We start from the raw sequence: 26,969 nt of genomic DNA, 5'->3' as shown, positions 1-26,969 counted from the left end.
GATAGCTCTTTGTGTTATTAATTTGATTGTGTTTTTGTTCTGTAAGTAATATCAAATTATACATACGCAAGCATGTTAGTTCATATGATATCAATTAAAACTGAATGAACACAACAATATGTTTTACGTTTAACTTCATGATAAAAATAATATTATTTTCGAAAAATGGTAGGGAGGTAACTAACTGAAAGCTAAGTATTTTGTAGAGTCAATCCTCGTTTGCTAATATATTATATTATTTGAGTCTTTTCATCAGGTACTTATTCGAAACTTATGTTTATTAAACATTAAAACAACATTATTACCTTCGGTAGTATAGTAGTATTACCTTCGGTCGGTAGAGTACTGGAACTCTTCCAAATCTAACATCCTTACTCTTGAAATAGTTGATTCACTACAGCAATTATTAATTGTTTAGTTTAGCCTCAGCGCTGACTACATGTGCACATCTTAATGTTAATAATAAATTAATGACGAAGTAAACATTTACCTTAAACTTTAATTATAGATTGCTATTAACAGTCGAGTCGTAATTATCCCAAGTTCACACCAAACTCCCTGTAGTTGGCTGTCCGATCAGTGTGCGCGTTGGTTCTTCAGTATTCGCCTAATTGGTCGGATTTAATCGTTTCCGCACGTATGGTGTTGGTGTACGGACTGTGTACAGCGCGTATTTGTGGCGGGCCGTGCGGCAGGGTCGTCAGCGGCCGCGTGTTTCGCTCCTTTCTTTTAGACACTAGTTTCCCAGCGACGTCGCTTCGCCGTGCTCGCTTCGCGCGTCGTTCTCTTTGAATTATATTTGATCAAGTATCCGAGTATTAACTGCGGCGTGAGTTCGACCGGCCGTCAACTGCATATATTCAGTTTCCGCGATTAATCCGTGCTCATTGTAACCGGCTGGCACGTACAAACGAATACAAACACTTTTGTTTATAAGCAGAAACTTGCGACTCTTGTGTTCAGTGTTTAGTTATGAAACCTTGTAATCGCGTGGGTGATTTCTAAATTAAGCGCTGGCAATTGTGATGTGGACGACGTGTTTTTGTGGTGCATCGTACGTACAAGTTTGAGTTGAGTATCTGCGCTCTTTGTGAAGTGCATAATACATATGATGCAGACTGTCAAGTGGATAGAGATGGTGCGGCTCGGGCCCACTACTGCCGAAAGATCTTCGACTTACGACGACGAAAAGGTGAGCGTGGTACCGTTAGTAGGCCTACATTACTTATTTATTATGTATGCGCGATCTGTCATCATTTATTGGTCAAAATATTATATTTAATAATAGCAGTTCAATGCCGTATACACTTGCGAGGTGGGGATTACGTCAACAAAGTATCATTTATGTACAAACAAGTTTTAAAAGATAATTGTTTAACTCCGAACGCATGCACAATAACGGAATAAAAAATATTTGCCTTGCCGTTGTCGACTTCATCTTTGTGATATCTCTTGATTAGAAGCACATAATTATTCAATATCTATAGTGTCTGTAACACTCTTATCTAAAGTTCAAACGGTGCATAAACTACGACAAGATAAGTAAGTAGTCTGATTATCTAATTGGTTACGAAATTAAATACATCTCGCGTTCTTAAAATTCCGTACACTAGCGATTGCGTGGTGACCTTTCCATCTAAGGAAAAACTGGTTGCTTCTACCTATACACATCTCATTCAATAAAAAGTGGGCTCGAGTAACTCGTTACACACTGTCACACTGGTTATTCCAAAAAGTAATACCCTAACTATGAACATTTTAAATAAAAAACAAAGATAAAATGTGTATTTTTTATATTAGAGTGTTGTAGGTGTTTGGTATGCTTCATAGGTAGAGCAATTATTATTGGTTAAACTTCGTATAAAGTACATGTATATAGGTATATTTGTTTTTATCCTCCAGTAAAAAATGTAACTAGACATCGAGACTGGTTTTAACGCGGACTTTAGCGAACGGATTATAAACACATTTTATAAAGTATAGAATCACGTAGTACTGTAGCTGTACCTACCCATTGGAATGTTTATAGGTATGTCGGTAGTATACCTAATACCTATTTCTTCATTCAAATGATTGTGACACACAGAGTGACGTTGCTTGCACAGGCCACAATGAATATTGTAGGCGGACTCAGCCACGTGTTCCACCAACAAAATACTTGTTTACATTTCGATAACAGAAAAGTTTCTATTACTTTACAATAGTCCATTTCGTTTAAAATAATTAAATTGATTCGGATCTTTTAATCTATGGCGAATGGCCTGTATCATATCAACAAAATTTAATTATTATGGTCTCTCACAATGATGTAGGTTATATTATTTTGTTTGGTAAAGGTAATTATAGTCACACGTTTATTGGTTTTATAGCTATTACATTAAATCAAAGATGTACATATTTCTACGGATATTGTGGCGTCTCAATATCCTGGTAGCAATTAGCAGCCAATTCTTCTATAAATAGAGAGAGAGGTGATCAGCTGCCGTGCTGTGTCCAATCGCAAGGTCTAGGAACTATTTACTTATTCTCACTGTAATCTATAACTCCAGATATGCCTCTAAGGGTCAGACAGATCGTGAAGTACCAAGATTACCAAGATGGCGCATTGTTTTTCATAATGTTGCACTTATATTCATTTTATTGTAAATGTCTAGTCATCGTAATCTCGGTCTTTTGTCCAAAATCGTCGTGTCGTGCGTTCATAAAAAGGCGTAAATCGCGGCTTAGAAACTAATCTTAAAATAAACTTTTCCGTTGAATTGTGACATTAATAGATTGAGAGTTCCACATAAAATTTACATACATTAAAAGGGCTCTCAACTTGTATGGAATTATAATTATTATGGAAACATCCGGACCTTGTACATAGTTAATGAATTATATCATAAAAATATTCCATCGAAAATATAATGTTTGTTTACTCTTTAAAATGTATCTTGTTTCGTGGGGAATTTGTTTAATTGAGAGATTAAGTAATAAATGGCACCAACACACCAATAACAAATTATCTAATCATCTTAATGATCGCAGCGTAGATTCTAGATTGCCACACAATAAGTTGTGTACCTGAGTTTAAACAATAGCCTTTTCTTGTCTTTATGAGATGTGCCTACTCATTACCTAGGAATTTACTAATGAAAGACAATTCTAAATATGTAATTACGGAGACATGCAGCATTAATCACTAGATATTCTAATGATACCTCATTAAATAGTCAAAAATAAAAATGAACCTCGTTTAAACTGACTTGTTTATGTTTCTTTAAGTGTTTTTTGCCATTAATAACTGCAGCTCTCGTGGTTAGTAGGTACCTACCCATGTAAATTTTATAGCTACAGATATGTAAGATGTCTGAGTATATGAGAAGTTTTTAACGTATTTTTATAAATAAATATTAATGTTTTTCGTCTATTCTAAAAGTCACGACCAAATGGATAAAATAAAATAACTTAGTGTCTTAGGTATAGGTACCGTAAACGTAATAAACACCTAATTTATCACACACCTATTTAAATTAGTCATTAGATAGAGTTAAAGGATTATTTTTTATTATAATTATTAAAAAAATACATATGTAGCAGTTAATATTACCAAATTAATAAATTAAATATAAATTTTATACGAGGAAAATTGTTACTTATATTATAAGTATGTACTTTATATACACGTATGTTGCTTGGGTTAATAAATGTTTGTTATTCATACTGCGGTAATTACAACGTATATACTTTGAACATACTGTGTATTCGACCACGTAATAAAACAGGACATTTCTCAATATTACGCGTCAGATTTACCTCCTTGACATAACTACATTCCTCTAATGAATGTTGCAATTGCTTGAAATTATACTATCATAGCAAAAGCGTCGAAAGATCAGGTTTCAAAATGTAGAGTTTCAGTAATTTGCTAGTGTTACCATGTATTATTTTTCGTAAATATTTCTCGAATACAAATACCGAATGTGCCAGAGAGTTTTCATAACTATTCATTCGTTGCTCAATTTACGTTTAGATACGTCCTTCCGTCGTGATAATACTACTTAAGATGACGTTCTCATAATTATTAAATTGTATGGTATAGTAAACAATAAGAAAAACTTAGTTATTTCATCTTATACATATTTTCCAACTTAGAGCATTTAACTTGTAAGCACAATTAATGCCAGGACTGGGTAGGTCACATTACTATACCTAGGTACCTAGTTTAGTAGAGCTTAGAATGAACTTCATCTCCATTCTAACAATCGGCTCGATGAATTTCACTGTCTTGTCCTCGTTTATCGTTTATCGGGCCCAATATGGAACTAGCACGAAATTAGTGAAGTATGCCACTTTTCTTTTTACGGTAGGTACCCTCTAATGCTAACTTCCGTCCCAAGAAAGCACAACAATTGAGTGCACGCACACTTCCACTACTTTTTTTACTAAAGTGGAATATTTTGTATTAAACTAAAGCAATATGCGATAGATCTAATATATTGTGCTTTACATTGCAAATGATTGCACGATATTAAATGCTTCAGACGTTCGTGGTGGTGACGCAGACTAGCTATAAGCTCTGGCCTATCCCCGCGCAAAAATGTTATCAGCACAATTTATTGCCGATTTACTGCTATAATAAGTAATTCGTAATCCCTACACTAATCCAGATACAGCTATGTACCACATTGATGCCTTATAGTTTAAGATAAAGGCGATAAAAGAAGATTATACCGACACTTCTTTTTGGACAAAGTGCCGACAGAAAACAGTTAATTGAACGCCGCGAATGCAGTCGGTCGCAATAGCTGCATGTTCCATAGTTTAGTTTCAGTGTAGTGCAAAAATAAAACGCCAAAATGTCCCCTGTAGGTATACAACCTTAGCACATGCACTTCATGTGAACGAAGTACATACTTATAAAAAAAAATCGAAGTAGCTCTGAGTTGAGTAAACGTTTACCAACAAGCTAGTGTTCAAGGCTTCCGACAGTCCATGAATAAAAAGTTCAAAATGTTTCGCCTTTTACGTCAACTCGTGCGCATAGTCGCTGCAAAGGTACGGAAGATTGAAATGATCGTGTTCAATGCAAGCGTTAAAAGAAGGGGAACTATACACTCAGTATGCGACCGGGGAACACTAGGACACGCCGCCCGAAGGCGGGGGACCATACACTCGATATGCGAGGTGAGAACAACGTTGTACACTAGCTACTCGCCAGGTACTCTCAAAAAACTAATTAGCATAATTCCAAGTTCACTGCCAGTCTTCACACTTTTTATTCCAAGTTTCTATGCGGTTTAGTTTTTATGAAATAATTAAATGTAGCACGACCGAGAACAGTCTAATTGAGACATGGATATTGTTAGTACAGTGATCTAGCTTATATTCGCCAATTATCATAGCAATGAAAAAATATAGAGTAGGTAATTAATTTGAGTTTGTCTAATAGGCACTGGTAACCGATGCCTGGTAGGTGTTAAACTAGCTTATTATTTTGTGTTGAATGGTATTTTAATAAGGATGCGGACATCTAAATTGATTAACACAACAAGTTCCTAAATGTGCTACTAATTGGCACAGTAGCAACAATCCTGTGTTGTAATGTTACAAGTGTATCTACATATTGCCGGCCAAGGAATAGAATTAAGCTCATTTTAACTAACAAATATTTAACTATTGTGTATACTGATAAATAAACAAGAAAAGCAAAGGTTTTATAAACTCTTAATTATTACGTAGTTAGATTTCAATCAATATGATGCTTAACTAAAATGCAAAAATGTACCTATTTAAATACTTTATCGAATTTAATAAAATAGCTTTAGAAACCATTGCATACGATAAGATAAGTAAACTCAGTGCATTTGTAAAACTAATTGTAAGTTGTAAATATGTATTATATGCCCGTAGGAATTTCCTTCTTCGATACACTGTAAGAGCTTCCTTTCGTTGTATATTTCATCGGAGTTTTTATTCCAGTATTAGTAGAGTGTATAGCTGCAGCAAGAAGCCCTAGAGAATGTTAATACCTATTGTTAAGGATCGTTGGTCACTGGTTGTGTTGTGTATTGTATTAATTATTGTAATTAGTTGAAGTAGTGCGCACGAACTCGCACTGTTCACTATGAATGTTGAATGTGAACTGTAGATCGGGAATGCATCACCTGCTAGTGCATCTTGTCGAATAAACCATGATACATACTGTGTCCAGTGTTGCCGCTTTGAACTCATTTAACTAATCCTATTAGTTTGTTTTGAGTTCAAGTGGCAATACTGTATCTGTTCATTTCGCTAATCATTACTTTTTGCCACTTAAATTCATTGTTTCTGTGTAAAAAATTTAAGCATGAAGGAAAACTCAAATCTTTCCATTACATAATGTTCATGCCTGATTTTGTCATGATAATAATGATCTCATAGTTAAAATTGTGTATGAGTTATGACAATATAGTAAAACGACCAAGCCCACAACAGTTACATTAGAACATGAACTTATTCTTGCTCTTGCACAAAACTAGCAATTTCCTGTATAAAGTTTCACTTGCATCTCTCCTCCACCTTATCTGCTCATTTAAGTACCTAAGTAGAGTTGATTTAGCACATTTTGAAACCGTACTTTATCGTTTATGCTCATGCCATAATTTTCTTTCTCTTTCATTCCATGTTACGGTTAATTGATTCGACCTGTGATCTCATCAACGTGTTTGAATTGCATTATTGACGTGTGCGTGTGTCGTGTAGGTGCTGTCGATGAGCGATGAGCTTCGTCGCGCGCTGTACTCGTCGGGCGCCTCCATCGACATGGAGTTCTCCCCGCCCGACCTCATCGGCACCTCGGAGATCTTCACTATGGAACACAGGTAATTTACTCAGACTTACGACTTTACTAACAACATTTTTTGTTTTGCCATGTTCGATACTGGCACCGTGTGGTACGAATGTAACCATTCTGTTGTAATAACTGGAATATTGTGCCCGCTCTGAACAATCATTGTATAATTTCACATCGACTATAATATTTTTCTTTTTGGAGTTCAACTTTTTTAAATTAGGCATTCCCGGCTGCTGGTAATAACTGTTACCTATAAATTTAACAAAACCGAGTCTGCCTGTTTATAAACGAATGCAAAACCCGGTTAATTTTCAAGCCTATTTAGAAATGTGCTTGAATAAAATGGTGATAAACAATATTGTTGTGAACGTTTCAGAGAGAAGCTGTGCTCGGTGCTGCCGGCGCGCGCGCAGGGCTACATGTGGCAGCTGGCGTTCAGCACGAGCCAGCACGGGTTCTCGCTGGCCTCCATGTACCGCAAGATGCAGCGCGTCGACAGCCCCGTCCTGCTCGTCATACAGGACACAGACAACAACGTGAGTCAACAATACTCGCTCGTCTTATTGTGTCGTTTATTGCGCAACGTTACGCGCACGTGGTTGTAGCAATATGCATTGTACGAGATTTTGTTGACAAATTCTCGAACAATGCATTTTCTTTCTTAAAATTGTCAACTACTCTCGTAGTTTTACGGCCTCAATATAAACAGAAGAAGATATTGTCTATAAAGAAGAGTTTGTTCGTTTGAACGCTAGTATAGTAATAAGCTTCGTTTGGCGAAACTCCTACCTAATGTGGTTCGATTACTCTGAGTACCAACCTAAATTTGAGTTTAAAAAAATATTTTAAACAATGGACGATAGACCAGACTGAATTGGGTACAATATTTACCTATTTATTTATTAGTATTGTGCTTATTGCCTGGATAGTAGGAATTAATCATAATATGCAGATTCATTAGTTTAGCTTTACCGTATATTATAATAAAAAGTTGTTTGTATCTACTAGGTGTTCGGTGCTCTGACATCGTGCGCGTTGCACCCATCGGAGCATTTCTACGGCACGGGCGAGTCGTTGCTGTTCGCGTTCCAGTGCAGCGGCGAGGAGGCGCGCCGTCAGTCGCAGGCAGCCATCGAGGCCGCCAAGGACAAGGACAACAAAGACGACGCCACCAAGGATGAAAAAGAAGGTCAGCTATCAACTACTTTATACTGCCTTGTTCAAAGAACTCTCGCACTTTTTAGTAGAGTAGAGTTTACTGTCTGCAGAGCCCAGACTATAAGAAAATTATCAATTTTCAGATCACCCACCACCTTTGAAAACCAAGTTCAAGTACTGGGGCTGGACCGGAGACAACATGTACTTCATACGCGGCAGCAACGATAACATATCTATTGGAGCTGGAGAGTAAGTTTACTCAATATGTTTTATTTTTAAGCTTCGTTTATTGCTGGTATGTTTATCTACTCGTTAATTGTAGTATAAGTGCGGGTACTAATGTGTTTCGTTTATCCAGTGGCAAGTTCGGTCTTTGGCTGGACGGCGACCTGTACCTGGGGCGCACGCAGCGCTGCAAGACGTACGGCAACGAGCCGCTGAGCACGCGCGAGGACTTCATCGTGAAGATCATGGAGTGCTGGACCTTCATCTGAGCGGCGCGGCGCCACAGCCCCTCGCCGGACTCGCCGCACGCGCCGGACGCTATGCGCTCCACGTTTCTATTTTCAAATCAAAAATAAGCTTTAGATTATCTTATGAAATTTGCTACGAAGATTTGACACTTTTACAAGTCAGTCTTTTCGACTTTAGTACCGATGAGTCTGAAAACGATTTTGTACTCGCATTGTGACTCGAAACGTAGCGGCGCGGATCACCATCGATCGGCCGATATGAAGACAATATTATAAACGTCTACGCGCATTTCTAGTCAAATGTACTGAAACCTGACCAATGTTTTCATCCTCTCCGAATTTAGAGGCGTGTTCGGATACGAGTGCCGCCGCTCGGGCGCGGGCCGCTGTCGCCCGCGACTCTGCTGAGCAAGTGCATTAATCCTAGTCAATTGTCATTTGTATGTAAGTGGGAGCTCTCCGCTGCCGGGGGCTCCGGACGGCGATATCTGTTGCGGCAACTCGGGCGCCGGTCGGCCGCAGGCCACCGCCGTACGCCCGGACGGTCCGATAATTATTACGTGTCAATTCATACAATTAATATTGTGCATTGTTGTTAAGGAAATTAAAAGCATATTTGTAACTATAAAAATCTGTATGTTATGTAGAACTTTATATATTAACGAATCAATCATTACCTACATGTTTAGAGGCCGACTTATTGGCGTGTCCAGTACCGAGGCACTGTGACACATTTCATTTCATAAGTGATTCTGGTTCATTCATGACTTATCGTTGGAGGCAGCTCGATCGTGTTCGGCAGGGCACGCAGTAGTAGTATGTGACCCTTGCCCAAGCAACGAGAGCGTCGAGCCTCGACCTCATGTGTAGCCCGCGCAAGGGTCGGTGACACTGTCAGTATAAATATTTTATTTATTTACTATTTGTGTAGGTTTTGTATGTTATGTTGTCGTGTCTGATTGTATTGAGTCATAATATTAAGTTAGTGAGCATAATTATGTTACACTTGTACTGTGATTTGATTATTATGGTTGCATTTTTAACTTATTGGAGCGTTGTCACTGATTACTTACATTAACATTATTCATATAACCATACTGGTCGAGACTTAGTGAATATCTAACATATCTTCATCCTTGTCACACATTTATATGGATGTTTACGATAGACACAATACGAACACGCAAATAAAAATAGTCCTCAATAAACCATAGATTATTTTTGTGATGTGACGCTTCAGTACAGAGATGAGTAGCCAATATATGAATATTATTAATTAAATAGAAAAAAAAATCTTAAATAGATATCTTAGAATGCTTGATGAATGTAATCGTCATTGTGCTTAGTAATCGTTAGCATGATGTTACTCAGATCTATCTGGTCGTATAACATTATTTATTTGTCCTATGTGTAAGCACGCGCTAGAGCCGTCGCGCCGCGCTGCGCAGGCGCATCGCCCGCGCATCTATCTACTGCTATGGCCAGTATAATGGCGCCGTCTTTTGGTTTTGTTTCATATGTCTACTGTATATACAAGATATTCCTATGTGAGATTAGAAAGAGATATATATTTTTGTGGAGACCACGCGAAGTATTAACTTTTGTGTATATCGGATGGTAGAAAGTACAAGTACCACAAAGTGTGTCCCAACTGTTAATGAAGTGTAGAATATTACGCGTGCGTCTTATTCAGGCAGAATATTTTCACGTTGTTATTGTTTGTATACATCAAGAATGTAATAGATGAACTTAGGTTTTAAAAATTATATCGGCATAATTATTGTTATAAATTTATAATCATTAGACTTGTTGAGTAGCAGTGAGAATTTAAAATATATTTATTTATTCTGTTATGGTTTCCATCGTACGGTTGCTGTAGCTGCATTACTTTATCGGTGATGATTTATTATGTAATTCTAAGTTGTTAAAATGTAAATCAAGCCATAATAATTGAGAATATATTCTTTTGAGAAAGAAATTGTTTTATTTTTATAATAAGTAAATACATTAGGAATATAATACATCTTCAATAGAAGATGGCAGTATGTGTAGATGTCATCAGTATTGGTATCTGTGCCGAGGCCGGTATCCGGAGGAACTGTCGTCGTAGTTGGAGTAGTCGTTGTATCCTCTGTTGTCGCGCCGGCCATAATTCCGATCTCTGTTATTGTCCCGCTGGTAAGGATGGTTGCGTCTGTTACCGCGGCGGTCGTTGTTACGGCGACCCGAGTTAGGAACCCACCATGAGTCTAACACAGGTGGCGTGGAAGGCAATTCATCAAAAACTTTCATAAAATCAACATCTTTCTCAGTAAATCTATCTTTCAGTTCTTCCTCGCATTTGGCTAAAAATTCTTTATCTTCAGCTGATAATGTATCAGCAGCCATTTTAATTTGATATGTTAGCAGGGTACTCAGTTATAAAGTCAAGAACTGAAAATGGAAAAAAAATACTTTTAAAAATAAATTCAGAATTGCATTGATTATTGAACAATGAAAACAACAAAACCACCACACCTATGGAGGAGCCATCTCTCAATCCCTGCCTTTCCTAACCAACAGAAAGACTATATTTTGTTTTTATTCTACCACAAACCGTGATAGAATAGAAAATAATGGACTCCTGATTTATATATTAACCCAAAAAAGCAATAACAACAATTCACACACTACAATAAAATGAGATGATCTGCAACCTGCATGGTCATGAGGACAACACAAGACAGCAATGGAACTATCACATATTATGCAGAAAACCAGACACAAAACCAGATCACGACTTGAATGTCAAAAACATAAAGAATTCATAATATTTACAATTTTCACTGATTACAGTTGTTAGAACAAGACCATAAAATTGGTTATTTGCAGCGCCCACACTAGAGTACACGGGCTTAAAAACAAATCCAACAAATGCTCCACACTCTGAACAAACACATGGCTTCCAAAGATAATCGGGAAACCAAGATGTAGTTTCTTCCCACTGCAATTATTTTAAATAATTTTATGTTAAAATGCAATGTGTTTCAGAGTAGGACAGTCATGAAATTGTTAAGTAACATATTACCTCCCCAGTAGGAACACAGGTAGATTGTTTGAAAGTTATCACAGGATAATGAAAGAACACGTCAGTAGTAAAAATCTGCACTAAGACATCGTCTTTGCCATATAGTGTGTCATAGAAAGAGTAACGAGACTTTGCACTAGACTTCAAAAATATATCGCTACTTGTTGAAATTTCTAGACCACAACCGCGGCACAGAATATTTTCTGAAATGATACATCTCTTTTATAGTTCGTTATGAGCAAAACCACAATATTTACAAAAGTATATTTCAGTTACATAGATACCCTTGTTTTGCTGAGTGAGGTTAACTTCGTCAAATGCAACAATCATAGACACTAATAAACTTAAAATAATATACCAGACATTAGAAGTCATTATAAAACAGAATAATATACCTTGTTAGTTCTTAAACGTATATCAATTCTCAAAACAACAGTCGAATATTACCGAAAAGAAAAGTAAGTAAACTGTAAAAATGTCAACATTGTCATTTGTCAATTACTAACCTGTCAACTTGGCAAGTGTTAAAATTACACCATAGACTAACACCAAAAAGTACCAAAGAAAATAAATTAACTTCTACAGATTATAATTTAAGGGGTTAACACACTAGCACAGAATACTAACACTAGCTACCCCATAGAGTTAAGCTTGAGGAGTTTTTGTTTGGTATAGACTGGTATGGAGTCTAATAAAAAGCAAATATTAAAAGGCTTGGTTGGCTTTCAGAAACGTTTGTTGGGTACACAACTTTTTACACACGGTTGTAGGATCCAAGCAAGGAGTGTCCAACCAAGCACACGTTTGTTATAGGATGGTTGATGCAGTTTCAAGTTTCAGCTGTTCAAAAGAGCCATATTATTTGCCATACAACTCAACATGCATCATACATGAAATAAAATTATGTTTTTTTTTTTAAAGTGCTGTGATGAAATTAGTAAACGTTGCACGTTTTCCCCTATACTTATTGTACTCTTTGACTATGTTGAACGAACACATTTTTTATTCAATGTTCAACTAGTTATTTTGACACTGACAATTTTATTGACATGGACGTTTTGGTTTGATATGTATTTTTATAGCCACACAATCACATAGCAGCGAAAACGACAAGTGAGCGAAACAGCGAAAATAATAAAATTTTCGTATTGGGAAAATTTATTTAAACTCATCTACAAAATGTCTGAGAATGTTAATATTGATCTCTCCGGAGAAATTAATGCTACTACAGAAAAGAAAGGGTTGCAAAAGTATGTGAATGATATGGAATTGTGAGTCTAACAATAACAAATTTACGCTACGTGGTGTTTTTGTCGCTTCTGAGATTTGTTTAGTATCGTTCGTCATTATTTACTTACACGCTTTAACTTTGAAAATATTATTGAACCTAGGATTCATAATTCAAGAAGGGCTTAATTTGCGATATGGGTAGCTAAGACCTACGCATATATTATTGTTTTTCCATCATATCATTAGCAATTTATTGTTATGAATTAGCAATTTCATTTATCAATTTCTTGTCGTTCGCTACATCCACTCATTCAAATTTGGTTTGGTAGTAATGGAATATTACATCAACACACCACATAGTGCATAGTTTTATGTTTCTGTACTAACAAACTTCCTACCTGTATAAAATCATTATTACATTTTATTGCTTAACATATTGGTTGGTCAGTATGAACTATAATAATGGAAATATTTGTAAAGGTTGCTTCAGCATGTACGTAGTGGAGCTGGTCCTGCCCTGCTCATGGGAGTACTTGCATCACGGAGACCATGGACCCAGTTTGTGGCCACCGACAACTTTAAGGTTCCTAACTATTATAGTGTAATAAAGATATTGTATATAGGTAGTATCATTAAGCACTTTGTATAGTAAGGTAATAAGTATCTTTTATATTCGACTAAAACATTAAGTAATTGTATGACAAGAGCACGGATTCAAATCTGTGAAATACAAACTATTTATAGAAAAAAAAAATCTGTTTTAAGAGCTGTTAGTACTGGACCGATTTGGTACACTTTGATCTTGAATTATTTGGGGAAGTCCAGGGAAGGTATAAAAGGTGAGAAAAATATGTTTGAGGCAGTATAAAGTTTGCTGGGCCAGCTAGTAAACTATAAAATGAGCAGTAAACTTTGGTTGTCTGTATATACTTTAAAATCAACTTAAAAATCAATGATGAGCCAGTATTTTATACTAATATTATGTCTGAAATTTTATATTATTTTTGGTAGGTTCCTCCATCAGTACCTCGGTTAACCCGGCGATTTTATAGAAATGTGGAACACTTTCAAGCCAATTACTTGATGATCTTTCTTGGATTGTTTGCATATTGCTTGTAAGTATTACCAGATATAAATCAGATAGTATTAGATATTTTATACAATTGTTATCATCATTAATGTGCCTTTTTAGGATTACTTCACCTCTTCTCTTGATTGCTATGGTTGCCAGTTTCTTTGGATACAGAAAACTTACAGCAGGTCCCAACACTTGGAAGGTGAGAGTGGATAATGTAACTTGGTATATTGATTTAAGAGTGTTATATTAAATTAAATGTTATTTTATGTTTGTTGTTTCAGCCGAAAGTGAGTAGTGTAGAGATACCTAGTATTTACTTCTGTTTCACACTCTTCTTGTTTTCTAACTTATATTTGTGTGAATATTATTCTGTTGCTAAAAATAATGGAATTAAAGCCCTTACAATTGTATATTAATATGCTGTGCACTATTTATGAATCATACAAAAAATACATGGTGTATTGAAAATATATTAATAATCTACATTAAAAATTTGACTGTTTTCCCTACTTAATCTACTAACTGTGACTGGTGTGAAGTTAATACCTAGTTTCTTTCCTATTGATTTGAACTCTTGTTTATCTTACCTTTGCTAGATTGGTGGATGGGAGTTAAGTAAAACACAGCAGTATGCAGTAGCAGCTGGATGTTCCATGGCATTGTGTTGGTTAGCTGGAGCTGGAGCAGTACTTTTCTGGGTTTTAGGTAATTCCGTTGAATAATTAATGTATGCACATAATTTCTTAGTAATGTGTAACTTATGCGAAAGGTTACCACATTTTTATTTGCTTTCTAAAATGAAAGTTATTTCAGGTGCCACAGTGACGGTGGTAGCTCTCCATGCCAGCTTCTTTGATGCGGAGGCTCTACCTCAGTCCGAGGACCCAGAACAGTTCCCGATGATAGAGCAGGTGTGACACGGAGAATTACCGCTGTTCCTACCCCACCCTCCACCCGGTCGCAACACTCAGCGATTTAGTTAAAAGAAGGAATCCAATACATACTCTTGTGGATTATTTGGACTACATTAAATTGTTTAGTGGCAATTGTTATAAATGCTTAGTGCAATGTGCACATACCTATTTATATTGGTGTAACTAATTGGATTTATCAATTTTATGAAAATTGATTACAGTAATTGAAACATTATAAAAATGCATTTGCATATACATATATTGCCATTTATTGTGGTTATTCATTTATATTACTATGAAGACAAAAAAGATGAGGCTTGAATTATGAATTATTGATTAGCTCTCACATTCATACTTTTTATGTGTTTTCTCATATTATGTGGAGATTAGTATTTTTAATAAGGCGGGTTTTAGATGTTAACTCTTGATATTCAATTTGATAAATAATTTATAATAGTGTAGATATTTATATTTAATTAGCTCTAAAATATCTAAATCATTATTAAAATTGATTATATCACATATTTAACCTCCTCGTTTCATAAAGGTACATTTCCATGTTTGCCAGGGCTTGACAAGCATCCCCAAGCCTCAAACATCCGCAAATCTCGCTTGGAATTTTGGAAGTCGCTTACAAGGGTGATTGCTTGGATGTCCAAGCAAACACTCTTTGATCTGTCCACAAATGGACACTAGACTGTAGCCTGTACAAGCATCCACAAACCAAGTCCAACACCTTCTTTACACATATGTGCCTTTGCAATCATGGAAACATACTTTTATATTTTATGTGTATCTGTACATAATAACTTCGCTGTATCTATGTGTAAATAAAACTTATAATTTGAATGCTATTTTTTTTTTTAATTTAGTTAGTTGAAGAGTTTGTAAAGTCTCTGGCTCCAGATTTTTTCATAGTGAGGGTAAGTTAACTTCTTTGTGTATTTTTATTTTGTCGTTTCGCTCTTGGCAAGGCTGACATGAATTAAGCCGGTCGTATTCTATTTAATTATTAATTAATGATGTAATAGTCTACTAAGAAGTAAGGTAAAGTTGTAAAGTTAATTGAGGTATAATGTTAAAGTAAACAATGCGTGAACTTACCACGAAAAATCTTGTGAAAGTTGCACCATGGAAACTAATATTTGAGCATATTAAATGAAACAGAAAGTAAGTAAAAAAATTAAAATAAAGGCCATTTCATTTATTAAGATTATAGAATAAACAAATAGAAAATAAAAGCATACTCTATAGGTATATGTCCACAGTTAATGGTCTGGCTATACATACTCCAGGTAAAAAAATATCATAATTTGTCACAAAATATATATTAATCCTAGATTCAGGATTATAAATAAATTATAATAAAAAGGAGTCCAGTCTAATCTCTCACACATCAGTACAAGTTTTGCACTAACAACTAACACTCCATATTGCTAGCATAACCAGAAGCAATTAAATATTATTGCATCAAATAAAATTAATCTGCTCTAAGCAACAACTGAATAAAATTTAAATATAGGAACAAAGTACATTATAATTTTGTCTATAAAATAATAGTCACTATGACATTCTATATTCATTCCTGGAAGACAAAATAGAAAAAAAGAACTATAAAATTTGAATTATTACAATAGAATTCAACATAATCACAAGACTACTCCTTTGTTAATTCTAGTCAGTTCCATGTCAGCTACCAGCAGGATCTCATCCCACTTGTGTGACGGTGTATGAGGTGGGGTTGTGATACCAAGCTTCAGTTCTTTGGTGGAAGTTGGAGTGGTGAACTCCAGTTTCCGTTTGGACTTTCCAGCAAACACATGGCAAGCTGTAGTCCTCTGCTCACTGTCGAGCAAGGACAGTGGTGTGATGGGGGATGGAGTCGTCAATAATGTTTTGTCACATTTCTTCATCTTGTGTGGGCCCACATACTTAAAAACTGGCTTTTTTAATATTAAGTTACCTGATACTTTTTCAATGAGACCAATTGAAATGAATACATTGGCAATGTCATAGAGTCTCCTCACTTTGGACTTGTGTTGGCGATCCTGCTGCTCAGGAGTGAGGACTGTCTTACTTTTGTTGGAGGTGTCTATCAATACCCGCACAGCCATCTCTAGGTTAATAAGAGTATTCTGAAAATAAAAAGGTAATATAAAAAGATGTGTGTGAGTTTCAAGTGCAGACACTAACTTAAACTTTATAAATAACTACTTACTGGGGGCTCTACTAGAAACAGCATGAGGAATCTCTGAGCTAACACTCCTAAAGTCTTATGTTTTGGTGTTGGTGGCTTGGGGGCTTTCCCACGCAGTGCTTCTGACAGCTTGAGGTGCTCACCCTGCTTTTTCAACATCTTTAGAAAAGAATTTAGCCGGGATCCTCCATGCCACAGGTAAGTATTCTTCCTTTTGTGCACAGCACACTGCATGGCTTCAAGTATATTTATTATGTCATACATTCGACGCTTCTCCACACCTAGCCGGGCTGCAGTGCTATCCAGTTGTATTTCCACTGGGCCATCACCATGAAGTGGATACAGATTGAGGAATCTGTAAATAGTCATGTTGAATTAGAATATAGAAATCACTGTTTTCAAAGTTCGTATACATTTAATTAGCAGCAGTTTAGGGTGTTTTGTGCGTTACCTGTCACATAATATCTGGAGAGACTTTTCTTTTCGGTGAACTGCACTCGGCGGCGGTGTGGGATATTGCAACGCAACATTTGTCAGTAACTTGAGGTTAGCAGTCGGCGACACATAGTTGGTTGAATTAGTAACTTCAGTAAGCACGCAACGCTTTGGAGTACAAGTTATGTTGTCATCTTCATACATCATGCGATAACATTATGTAAAAATCCTATTTTACAAAATATTCGCGTACTTTTTGACAAACTAACACAAATCCAGTAGGCTTATTTTGTATTAAATCTTTAGTAATAATAAAACGTTGTGATAAGAAATAACATATTTTATAGTTTAAGTGAGTAAGAAATAGAGGTAAATCTTATATGAAATTCTACAAAAGTAACCTCACGGTAAACAATTTTGACAGTAGTAAATTGCGCGCGAGGCTCGAACTTTCAGTGAAACAAGAAAAGCCGCTTTTTTACGTTTTGTTTTTGCTTATATTTAACACCTGTAATATAATGTTAAACATTAATCAGTATTATAACAATATTTTTATATATTAGTTTAATTTTAAATTAAGATTATAAAGTAAACTTAATGAACAAAATTACTGAAAAACTAAAAGCTTAGTTTTACTAATGTTTTCAAAATGAGCTTGTGGCCTCAATGAAAAAAAAAGTCACGAACGAATTTATTTAACATAAAATTTTAATAGTTGTCTTCGTTAATTATTAATTATACAAAGATCTACCTAATTATATTATATTATTAATAATTAAAGTCCGATAATTTTTGTGAACAAGAAACGGAAGTATCGATGTGATAGTTTATGGAACTGATGGAAGGATTTTTTTTTTTTACTTGCGTCACGTCATGGCTGGCATGAAGCTTGATTACTTTTCTTGCAAAAGTGAGCTTGGTTTTCTTTGAAAGTGGAGGTTTCTGCCAATGTTTTGACTTTTATTTACATGTAGTTTAGTTTCTATCTAGAACTCGTTAATCTTGTTTATTTGTATTAAAACATAGTGTTCGTTTAGGGATATGTATCGTTTACTCTAGAGAAAGGTGTAAATCTATCACAAAATGAACGACGGGGATTGGATTTGTAGTGATCCGAATTGTGGAAATATCAACTTTGCTCGCAGAGTTTCATGTTATCGATGCAATAAGGAGAGACCCGATAGCTCTAATAAAAAGAAATTAGGCACAGAAATAGGAAAGACTGCGGCAGAAAAGTCTCGTGGTTTATTCAATGCCGATGATTGGCAGTGCAATAAATGTGCCAACGTTAACTGGGCCCGGCGTCAGACATGCAATGTTTGCAATGCACCCAAATACGGTGAAGTAAGTAAACCATTGAATATTTTTTTACGTAAAACAATATTTTTAAGTTTGAGGTATGTATTCATAACTTGTCTTGTTCTTGTGATTTTAGGTAGAAGCTCGTACCGGCTACGGTGGAGGTTACAATGAGCGCGGTGTGGTGGAGTATCGAAGGCGCGAACCATCCTCTGATGATGAGTATGACGAATTTGGTCGAAAGAAACGCAAACGTAAGGCGGACTCTCAAGAGAAAGAGAAGGTATGAATATTTTATTTATAAACTCTGTAGAACTTGCCATGAAGAGCTTATAAAAAAATATCTGTTCTAAATCAAATATAATCAATCACACAGTTTAAAAATAATACTTAATACTATGCTTTGAAAAATCATTAACACCATTTTATAAAATATCTGTCTATTCATACAACTTAAAATATTGACAGCTTTTTGTGTAAAATTTCTTTTTTAACTAATATTCAGGGAGTAATGGATTTTGAAGCTAAGAAGACTTGATGTTATATTGTAAGTGCAATAACTTTTGAAGCACATCATTATTAAAGTGGAGATAATTTTTCCTGCCTTCAGGTTGGCATCACTGAAGGAGCAGTATGCAAAAACTTGCCACCAACAGTGCTGCAGAAGGAATCAAATAAAGAACATAACAAGTCCGTTCATGGGCCAAAATTTTTCATGAATACAGTACATAGTAATAATAACAGAAATGGTACCATTAGTGATAACTCAAAATGTGAACTTCCTTCACTTCCAAATGTAGCTGTTACTAAATACCAGCAAATTAACACTCCAACACAAAATTTAAATAACTTGTCTACTCACAAAACGCATACATTGTACCCAAGAAAACGATCAATAAGCAGTGGTGACCGAGATCACACAGCATCATCTGGATATGACACCGGTTCAAAGAGAAGTAGACGCGATACCACAGATGCGATGCAAAATAAACTGTGTAACCCTGTAATGGAAAATAGTGTTTCTTCTACTAAAAATGAACTAGCTTGCAAATTTACAAAAGACAATACAGAAGAAAATGTACAAGTTACATACACTCTTGAAGAAAAAGTAAGATGTGCAGCTTTCGCTGTTGTTTACAATAACTGCAAAATTACAACCAACAAGTTTGAAGCACTATATACTAAACCAGCTCCTGATTTTGAAACCATTTTTGCTTGGAGACATCAGCTCATGACAACAGGCTGCTTAGTTGATTCTCATTCAGAATCTGAGAAGGCTCTTCAACAATGTCCTACAAATATTTCCGATATTAATACTCAAGAGGCAAATAGAGTATCTAGACTACCAAATCCAGATGAAATAATTATTCCTTCAGAAAGTGATGAGGAAGAATCAAGTAAACATTTAGAAAAAACAGAAAGGAGTATGAGTGTAGAAACATTGCTCATTGGTACTAACAAGGACTTGCAAGCTACTGGCAGTTCAGCAAGCACTGTAGATGGGAGGGGTTCACGTGGGCGAAGTTATTCACAATCCACACATCACAGAACTCGTTCTAACTCACGAGAAAGTCAAGATTCCAACTATCCTGATACAGACTCAGAAAGAGGGTCTAAATCCATAATTCCAAGTAATACTACAAAATCAATAAATCCACCAACAAGACTGTCTATACATGATTCGGATTCTGAGTCAGTCTCATATAACAGTGAGGAAGACAATTTCTTATCAAGAGTATTTGGGCAAGACAGAAAAAGGAGAAAAATTAAGAAACATCTTCCAGCACCTAAACTGAATGATTATACTGCAAGTAATGCCAATACTTTTGAGGGGTACAGCACTATTAAAAGTATGAAACAGTCTCCTTTAGTGACTGGCAATATTTACACTAACAATTTGCGGAATATGAATGTGAAAACTCGTGAAAATATAGACCTGGATGGCTGTTCTAGTGAATATGTTCCTACCAAATTAGGTTCAACTGCTAAAAAGAATTATCAAGAGTTTAAGGATAATGTCAGAAGGAAAGGATTCTGGGCAAAGGGTAATGGAGCGTCATTAGCAATAAATAGACACAATATGTCAATAGACATTATACACAAGACAACACCTAAAAAGCCACCTGAAGAAACAGTAAAATCACGAAACATTCACCAATATGCAGCTGGTGTCCAAGTTAAACCATTAAAGAAGCGAACATATGAAGTCAGTAATGATGAAATTGAGGTCTACTCTAAATCTGAGCATTTCCTTCCTTTTGATAAACCAAAACAGGCTGATGTTGAACTAAATACTCTTGAGGACACTAGTCGCGTTTTCGCACAAGTTGAGTCAAATAGTGTATCTAAAAATAGAAGCATTTTAGACATTTTTGATATTAGTGACCCAGCACTAAAAAGCCCCCAAGATGATTTAGAAAGCTTTGATAACACGAGAAGAATGTATGAGAATAAATGGGATGAAGATGATGAAGCACTTTACAAAACTTCGGATTGCGACGAGCAAGCAAGACCTAGTCAAGAACTCTCACCAATTACTTCAAATAGAGGTCATAGTCCCATTTCTAATATGTTATATACAACAGAATCGAATACCATTCCGAAAGGTGCTGGTAATTCAACTTCAATATCAGATTTCATAACAGACAAACATGAGATGCTTATGGAAATGTTAAAAGATTTTCAAAATAAAGACCTTGGTAAAATGGTGTCACCACTAAAACATGGGACACCACAACCACCATCTGTAGAAGACATAAATGTGTACCACAAGAATGTATCAGATACCAACATTCCCATGATAGAAGTTGAAGCAATACCAAATATCTCTTTGGCGAAGAGTGCCCATATTGTTTCTAATCTTCTCGTGACTAGACCAGATCCATGTCTGAATATTAAAATGACAAGATCTGATCAAAATATAAATTCCACAAAAGAAAGATCTGATTCTAGTCTGGACCACCATATTAACAATAGTGATACAATTCAAAATTTCAGAGCTATTGAAGCTGAATACTTGCAGATATCAGAGATTGAAAATCGTAATAATAAGACCCCTGAACTAAATGTTTATAGTATTTTGCCTGGAGAATCTCCTAACCCAAGGGAGAACAATGGCATGAACAAAGTTTATAAATTCACAAAAAGCAGATCTGATTTGTACCCTAATTTTAAAAGTAGACCTGATCCAATACTAAGTTATGATAAACATGATCATGCTAAAATTCCTTGTATATCTGATGTATCTCAGAATGCGGCTACAGCCAGGCTTGACACTATGATGAATCAGCCTCTTACTGATACTGATAGAGTGCCTGATCATTCTACAATTAGATCTGACTCAAATCCTATTCATACCATGAAAATACCTGAACCAATTTCAAAAGAATTGTCAAATGAAGTGTTACGATTATCAGAAGAGAATGTTGGAGTTACCAAAAATGTTTCCAAAACTATTAGTCCATCTAAACGTGTTCATATTCTGGAAAATGTTAGGATTCGACCAGGTTCGCCGCATCCGAAGATTTTATACCAGCAAAACATAACTGAACCCACAAGTCCTAAATCAAACACAGCATTAGTTTCGGCCAATGCACAAAATGCAGAATTAATTACATCAAGCCCGGATGTGAGTCAAGCTGAAGACACAGAAAAATCCTTAGAAAACGCGCCATCTACAGCTCAAGTAGATTTTTCAAATTTATTGGCAAACATAAATACTAACACTTTACTATTGGCATTGCAAAATCTACAAAAAATTGGACAGAGTACCTCACCTGTGCCTAATGAACAAAAAAGTGCTGGACAACAAAGTCCAGTTGAAGAAACACAAGTTTCAGAAACAATAAATTTGACTAATGATGAGGATTGGGAGAAGGAATCTAATAGAGACGGCAGCATTGAAAGGCAGTTGGAAAAATTGGATGGAAATACAGGCGACACTCCTTTTTTAAGCGATATTTTTGACCCTGGTCCGGTTATTATACCACCCAATATAGTAAAGAAGTTAAATTTGGGCATTGAAAATCTCGAAGAAGCTAATAATACAACAGAAAGTACACCTGTTATAGGAAATTTCAAAAGTTTTGCTTTACCAAAACCTATCATGCTGAATAGGTTAAAGCTCACTGTAAAGACAACAGAAAAGACTTCAAAAAACTCTGGAAAAAGAGTGAAGACCAAGAATAAGGTTTGTATATACGATTTATAAAATATACATTAGGAAAAATAATTGACGGGCTTTACACATTTATGTTTTTTAACTTAGTTTAAATTGACATCTTAGTAGGTTTTTACTTAATTTGCGAGGGTTAGTGTGCAAGGAGCTGTTGTGTCACTATTCCGCTAGTTGATTAAGTGATTTACCTCAATGCATACTTGTTACAGAGCAAGTCTTTGCCAGTGTCGGAGCAGGCTGAGGCAGATGAGGAGGAAGACGAGGAATCTGGAGACGAGGCTGATCTTTCTAAGTATGATTTGTGGGGCAGCGACGCTGAGCAAGGCAACTCTTCTAAGGCTGGTTAGCAGTGTTTTGATATTCTGTGAATTCATAGGTTTTACATGTCGCTCAATATTGTTTGAGTATACTTTTAATTCATTGTAATCTAAATCATTGTTTACAGAAAGTGAAGAAAAACTGAAAGCAGATGGAGCTTCTAAAGAAAGTGGGCCCAGCAATCAGAATGATAAGGACGGCAAGGCATCTCCGCACAAGAGTAAGAGGAGGTTGGTATTACACTGTTGTTACAACTTGCAGCCCATTCCAGTTTTACCGGGTCGCTAATTACGGTTATTTCCCGGGAATTTCCATATTTTGTTTTTTTATTAAAAAAATTTTCAACATTTTGCACAATCCTTGTTCTGATTGTAATCAGGACAAATAGAACAAAAAAGATTTTCCTGGTTTTTTTACTTCGAGTTTGTGGTGAACTTGTCCCTTCGTCTCTCGTCCAGTTGGTTATTTGAAGTAATTATAATTACCTTTTTGTTTCGCCAGGTCTAGGAGTTCATCTTCCTCATCGAGCTCATCTTCGAGTTCAAGTTCTAGTCACAGCTCTTCAGCACCTCAAAACAAGTGAGTGTCTATAAATTATATAATTATAGTATAATAATAATATAGACAAATTGTTGTTCATGCTCATGTGTCTGTGATTATTATTGCGCTGCCACAATGGAATGGTAAGTTCCTCGAGGTAAGTTCATCTAACCCACTAAATTAAAATTTCTCCTTTTTCAGGATATACTTTTGTTAATAAAACATTACATTTGCAATGTTTTGTATGTGTCACAGATTCGACGATTTCAACTTGAACAGTGAACGCGAATCCTCGCCGAAAGGGCGCAAGTCACGCTCGCGGTCCCGGTCGCCGCGCTCACGTGCTTCTTCCCGCCGCAAGTCACGAGACAGCCGCTCCGCCGGAGAATCCAGGTTCGTATCTGTTTCTGTCTCAGTAATTTCTATGGTTATAGTTCATCAAACAAAATTATGACCAGAAAATTATTTGCCAGGAGCCACGAGTCGTCGCGTGACAAAGAGTATACCCGTGATCGAGACCGCCGAGATCGGTCACGCGGTAACCGGGAAGATCGCAAGGAACGGCGCTACAGTCGTGAGGGCGGCAACCACTACAACTCGCGTGGACGGCACCGTTAGCCAGCGCACGGAGGACGCTAGACAGTCCTCTGTTGTGATTCGATAGGCCTCGGAGGGCATTAGTGCAACACCTATAATAAGTGACTGCCCTGTTCCTTGTCTTTTTCATGAGTGAGTTGCCCCGAGTTTTCATGTAAGTTTTGAGCGCCAGGCCAAACATACGATATTTTATATAATAATGGTCCACCACCTGTAAAACTATTTGTGTAACTTAAGTCTATGTTATTGTAAACTAAGTAATACTGTTTCATAACAATAGAATTATAAATAGATGTCGAAAGTCTCATAAATTTACGACAGGTTGAATGTTTCTTCTTATTCTTTTGTAGGTTGATAATTCATTTACTATTGTTGTATATAGCCAAAAAAGTGGTTGGATCCACAAAGTTTAGATGTATGTAGTGCATTATAGTTAGTTACAACTCAAAATAATTAAATTGGTAAATGTAAAACATTTTTTGTTTGTGATACTTGCTTAATAGAAATTCAAAGAATAACATTAAAGTGTAGTGTGCTTGATAGGAAGAGATCTCAAAGCTGTGTTAGGCAGAACATTTGATTAATGTTTCTACTAAGTAGAAACTTTGGTTTCCAGTATATAGTAATGGGTCGTGATTTTAAATACATTTATTATTATAAAATATTATGCTATAGTATAAGTTTAATTTCAGAATGATAAATAACCATATTCCCTGAATATCAAATTCGTAAAAAAGGACCTCAAAAGTAACTCTGATAGTCACTGTAATGAGTTATATATCTTGTAGTTGTTTACATTTTTGGTATATGGGAATGGAATATGCAAGAGCACAATGTACAGTTCAATATCAATATTTAAGAACCTTTTAATAATACTTATCAATGTCTAAAGATGGCTAAAAAGTCACGGGAAATATTAGTGGCTACAGCTTTTCTTAGGGGTTTCTGAGTTTCGTAATACAAATTGAAGCTAACTTATGAGACAAACCCATTACATGATATTTTTACCCGACTGCGCCAGAAGGAGGGTTATGTTTTTCGAGTATGTATTTATGTATGTATGTATGTATGTATGTATGTATGTATGTATGTATAATTGTTTGGCACGCCCTGCAGCCTAAACGGCTTGATGGATTTTGGCTTGAGAGGTGTCGTTAGATTCGTATTTACTGTGAGAGTGACACTGGATATATGAAAATATTAAAAAAAACAAAATGGCGGATTTTTGGCGCCAAATTCGAATATTTCTCACTCTCTAGCCTAAACGGCTTGATGGATTTTGACTTGAGAGGTGTCGTTAGATTCGTATTTACTGTGAGAGTGACACTGGATATATCAAAATAATAAAAAAAACAAAATGGCGGATTTTTGGCGCCAAATTCGAATATTTCTCACTCTCTAGCCTGAACGACTCGATGGATTTCCGCTTGATAGGGGTCGTTTGATTCGTATTTACTGTGAGAGTGACACTAGATATATATCAAAATATAAAAATAATAAAACTAAAAGACCATAAAATAAAAAAAGGTAATTCGTGCGTTTCTTTATAATATTTAAATGAAAAATCAAAACAAGAAAGTCATCGTAAAATTGAAGCAGTCGGGACCCATTCTAGAAAGCAAGCCATATGTGCCCTCACTTCGTCTTCATATTTACTATGGGTCCCGACTGCTTCAATTTTACGATGACTTTCTTGTTTTAGGGATTTTTCACATGATAAATTACCTTTTTTTTTCTTCTAGAGTGAATTAGTAATATGTCAAAAGTGTACCTTCATTTGTCAGTCATTATCTGTATGTATGAATTATTGTTGTGTGTATACTTTGAAGCCTAATTTGCCGCTAGCCTCCGATCAGACATGTTTGCTGAACCTGAACTTGCGGGGTGCAGGGCAGGTATTGTGTGCGCGCGCGTGTGTATACTTGTAAAAAGGACAGCGCTGTATAGCTGTAACTGAATGTAAAATATGACGCATACAATAAGTAATTATCCGTATAATTACTAAAGATGAGAAAGACTGACTGGTAGATTGGTTAAGAGCTGTGTAAATGAGTTGGCGGTCGCGTACTGGGTCTGTGCCGATGCTTGGGTTATGGTGGGAATGTTACTTCAGTGTCAGCCTATCCTTACGCTATCCTTTATCGTGTGATATTATTACTTTTGTACATATTATTAAACATAACCGCTTGTTTACTAAGATGTGACATATTTATTATGTTTAGGTATATCACAGTTCAAATTGTCTTTCAATTCTTATTTCAAAGCTACATTATTCTCATTGTCAATGTATAATTTTGTTGAGAAATATTTTGAAAATGACGAAAAGACAGTTATGTTATTTTTTTTTATAAACTAGAAATACGAATTTACACGTAAGCTAACATTGTATGGTAATTGATTTACCATTAAAATCATAATAAAATAAACAATGTCTTTACTTTTCCTTTCATAGACAAATGTTGTTGGTAAGTATCTTCTATACAATGTGATAGGGGCGAAACTTCTAACCCGTTAAGGCTGAGTACTACATGTAATTTTATCGACAAAAGTCGGGGGTCGAAGGGGTCGAATCCCCTCCCCCTAAAAATTATGGCTATTTTAATATTTTTTTTACTTTTTTTGATATCAAAGGTTGTATGCGTCGTAGAAACAAAAAAAAAACGACAAAC

At 35.8% G+C, this 26,969-nt stretch overlaps 5 protein-coding genes across 40 annotated transcripts in view; 3 read left to right on the top strand and 2 right to left on the bottom strand.

Moving 5' to 3' along the window:
• The window catches only part of LOC118262656 (TLD domain-containing protein 2), an 82,266-nt gene extending 71,840 nt beyond the window's left edge, over positions 1–10,426 (top strand). For 27 of the 29 annotated variants that reach the window (XM_050697496.1, XM_050697494.1, XM_050697488.1 and 24 more), the window contains 5 exons: positions 6,727–6,845; positions 7,194–7,353; positions 7,826–8,006; positions 8,119–8,224; positions 8,334–10,426. In XM_050697496.1, the coding sequence (XP_050553453.1) occupies positions 6,727–6,845; positions 7,194–7,353; positions 7,826–8,006; positions 8,119–8,224; positions 8,334–8,469 (702 nt within the window). In that variant the 3' untranslated portion in view covers positions 8,470–10,426. Of the gene's footprint in view, positions 1–483; positions 1,193–4,475; positions 5,170–6,726; positions 6,846–7,193; positions 7,354–7,825; positions 8,007–8,118; positions 8,225–8,333 lie in introns of those variants that run through there. The other 2 variants (XM_050697503.1, XM_050697502.1) reach the window with 2 other exon arrangements.
• Positions 10,396–12,120, bottom strand: LOC126911284 (RNA guanine-N7 methyltransferase activating subunit). 5 transcript variants are annotated; one of them, XM_050697512.1, is made up of 4 exons: positions 11,800–11,968; positions 11,516–11,718; positions 11,266–11,431; positions 10,396–10,881 (listed from the first exon to the last, which is right to left on the bottom strand). In XM_050697512.1, exons 1-4 carry the CDS (start codon positions 11,888–11,890, stop codon positions 10,838–10,840), a joined length of 504 nt encoding a protein of 167 aa, XP_050553469.1. In that variant the 5' UTR covers positions 11,891–11,968; the 3' UTR covers positions 10,396–10,837. The 5 variants fall into 5 exon arrangements, 4 of the variants coding, with proteins under 4 accessions (XP_050553469.1, XP_050553471.1, XP_050553470.1 ...); XM_050697514.1 differs by lacking the exons at positions 11,266–11,431; positions 11,516–11,718; positions 11,800–11,968 and adding an exon at positions 12,022–12,120; XM_050697513.1 differs by lacking the exons at positions 11,266–11,431; positions 11,516–11,718 and having other exon boundaries at positions 11,911–12,056.
• Positions 12,121–12,571: 451 nt separating this feature from the next.
• LOC126911283 (prenylated Rab acceptor protein 1) lies at positions 12,572–15,586 on the top strand. Of its 4 annotated transcripts, none has more exons than XM_050697510.1 (6): positions 12,572–12,765; positions 13,226–13,328; positions 13,757–13,860; positions 13,938–14,028; positions 14,420–14,528; positions 14,637–15,586. In XM_050697510.1, the coding sequence occupies exons 1-6, from the start codon at positions 12,695–12,697 to the stop codon at positions 14,738–14,740; spliced, it is 582 nt and encodes a 193-aa protein (XP_050553467.1). In that variant the 5' UTR covers positions 12,572–12,694; the 3' UTR covers positions 14,741–15,586. The 4 variants fall into 4 exon arrangements, with proteins under 4 accessions (XP_050553467.1, XP_050553465.1, XP_050553468.1 ...); XM_050697508.1 differs by having other exon boundaries at positions 12,574–12,786; XM_050697511.1 differs by having other exon boundaries at positions 12,575–12,765; positions 13,938–14,022.
• A 340-nt stretch (positions 15,587–15,926) lies between these two features.
• Positions 15,927–17,836, bottom strand: LOC126911282 (transcription factor E2F7-like). The gene is made up of 3 exons (XM_050697507.1): positions 17,386–17,836; positions 16,956–17,289; positions 15,927–16,872 (listed from the first exon to the last, which is right to left on the bottom strand). Exons 1-3 carry the CDS (start codon positions 17,574–17,576, stop codon positions 16,387–16,389), a joined length of 1,011 nt encoding a protein of 336 aa, XP_050553464.1. The 5' UTR covers positions 17,577–17,836; the 3' UTR covers positions 15,927–16,386.
• A 377-nt stretch (positions 17,837–18,213) lies between these two features.
• Positions 18,214–24,945, top strand: LOC126911280 (myb-like protein A). The gene is made up of 8 exons (XM_050697458.1): positions 18,214–18,713; positions 18,805–18,951; positions 19,279–22,857; positions 23,055–23,187; positions 23,291–23,393; positions 23,665–23,742; positions 23,959–24,096; positions 24,177–24,945. Exons 1-8 carry the CDS (start codon positions 18,453–18,455, stop codon positions 24,319–24,321), a joined length of 4,584 nt encoding a protein of 1,527 aa, XP_050553415.1. The 5' UTR covers positions 18,214–18,452; the 3' UTR covers positions 24,322–24,945.
• The last annotated feature ends 2,024 nt before the right edge of the window (positions 24,946–26,969 follow it).

The sequence above is a fragment of the Spodoptera frugiperda genome, chromosome 12 (assembly GCF_023101765.2).
Source record: "Spodoptera frugiperda isolate SF20-4 chromosome 12, AGI-APGP_CSIRO_Sfru_2.0, whole genome shotgun sequence".
In the NCBI taxonomy this organism is placed as follows: Eukaryota; Metazoa; Arthropoda; class Insecta; order Lepidoptera; family Noctuidae; genus Spodoptera; species Spodoptera frugiperda.
Note: the sequence above shows the minus strand (reverse complement) of the source record. Positions and strands in the feature narration are given on the sequence as shown.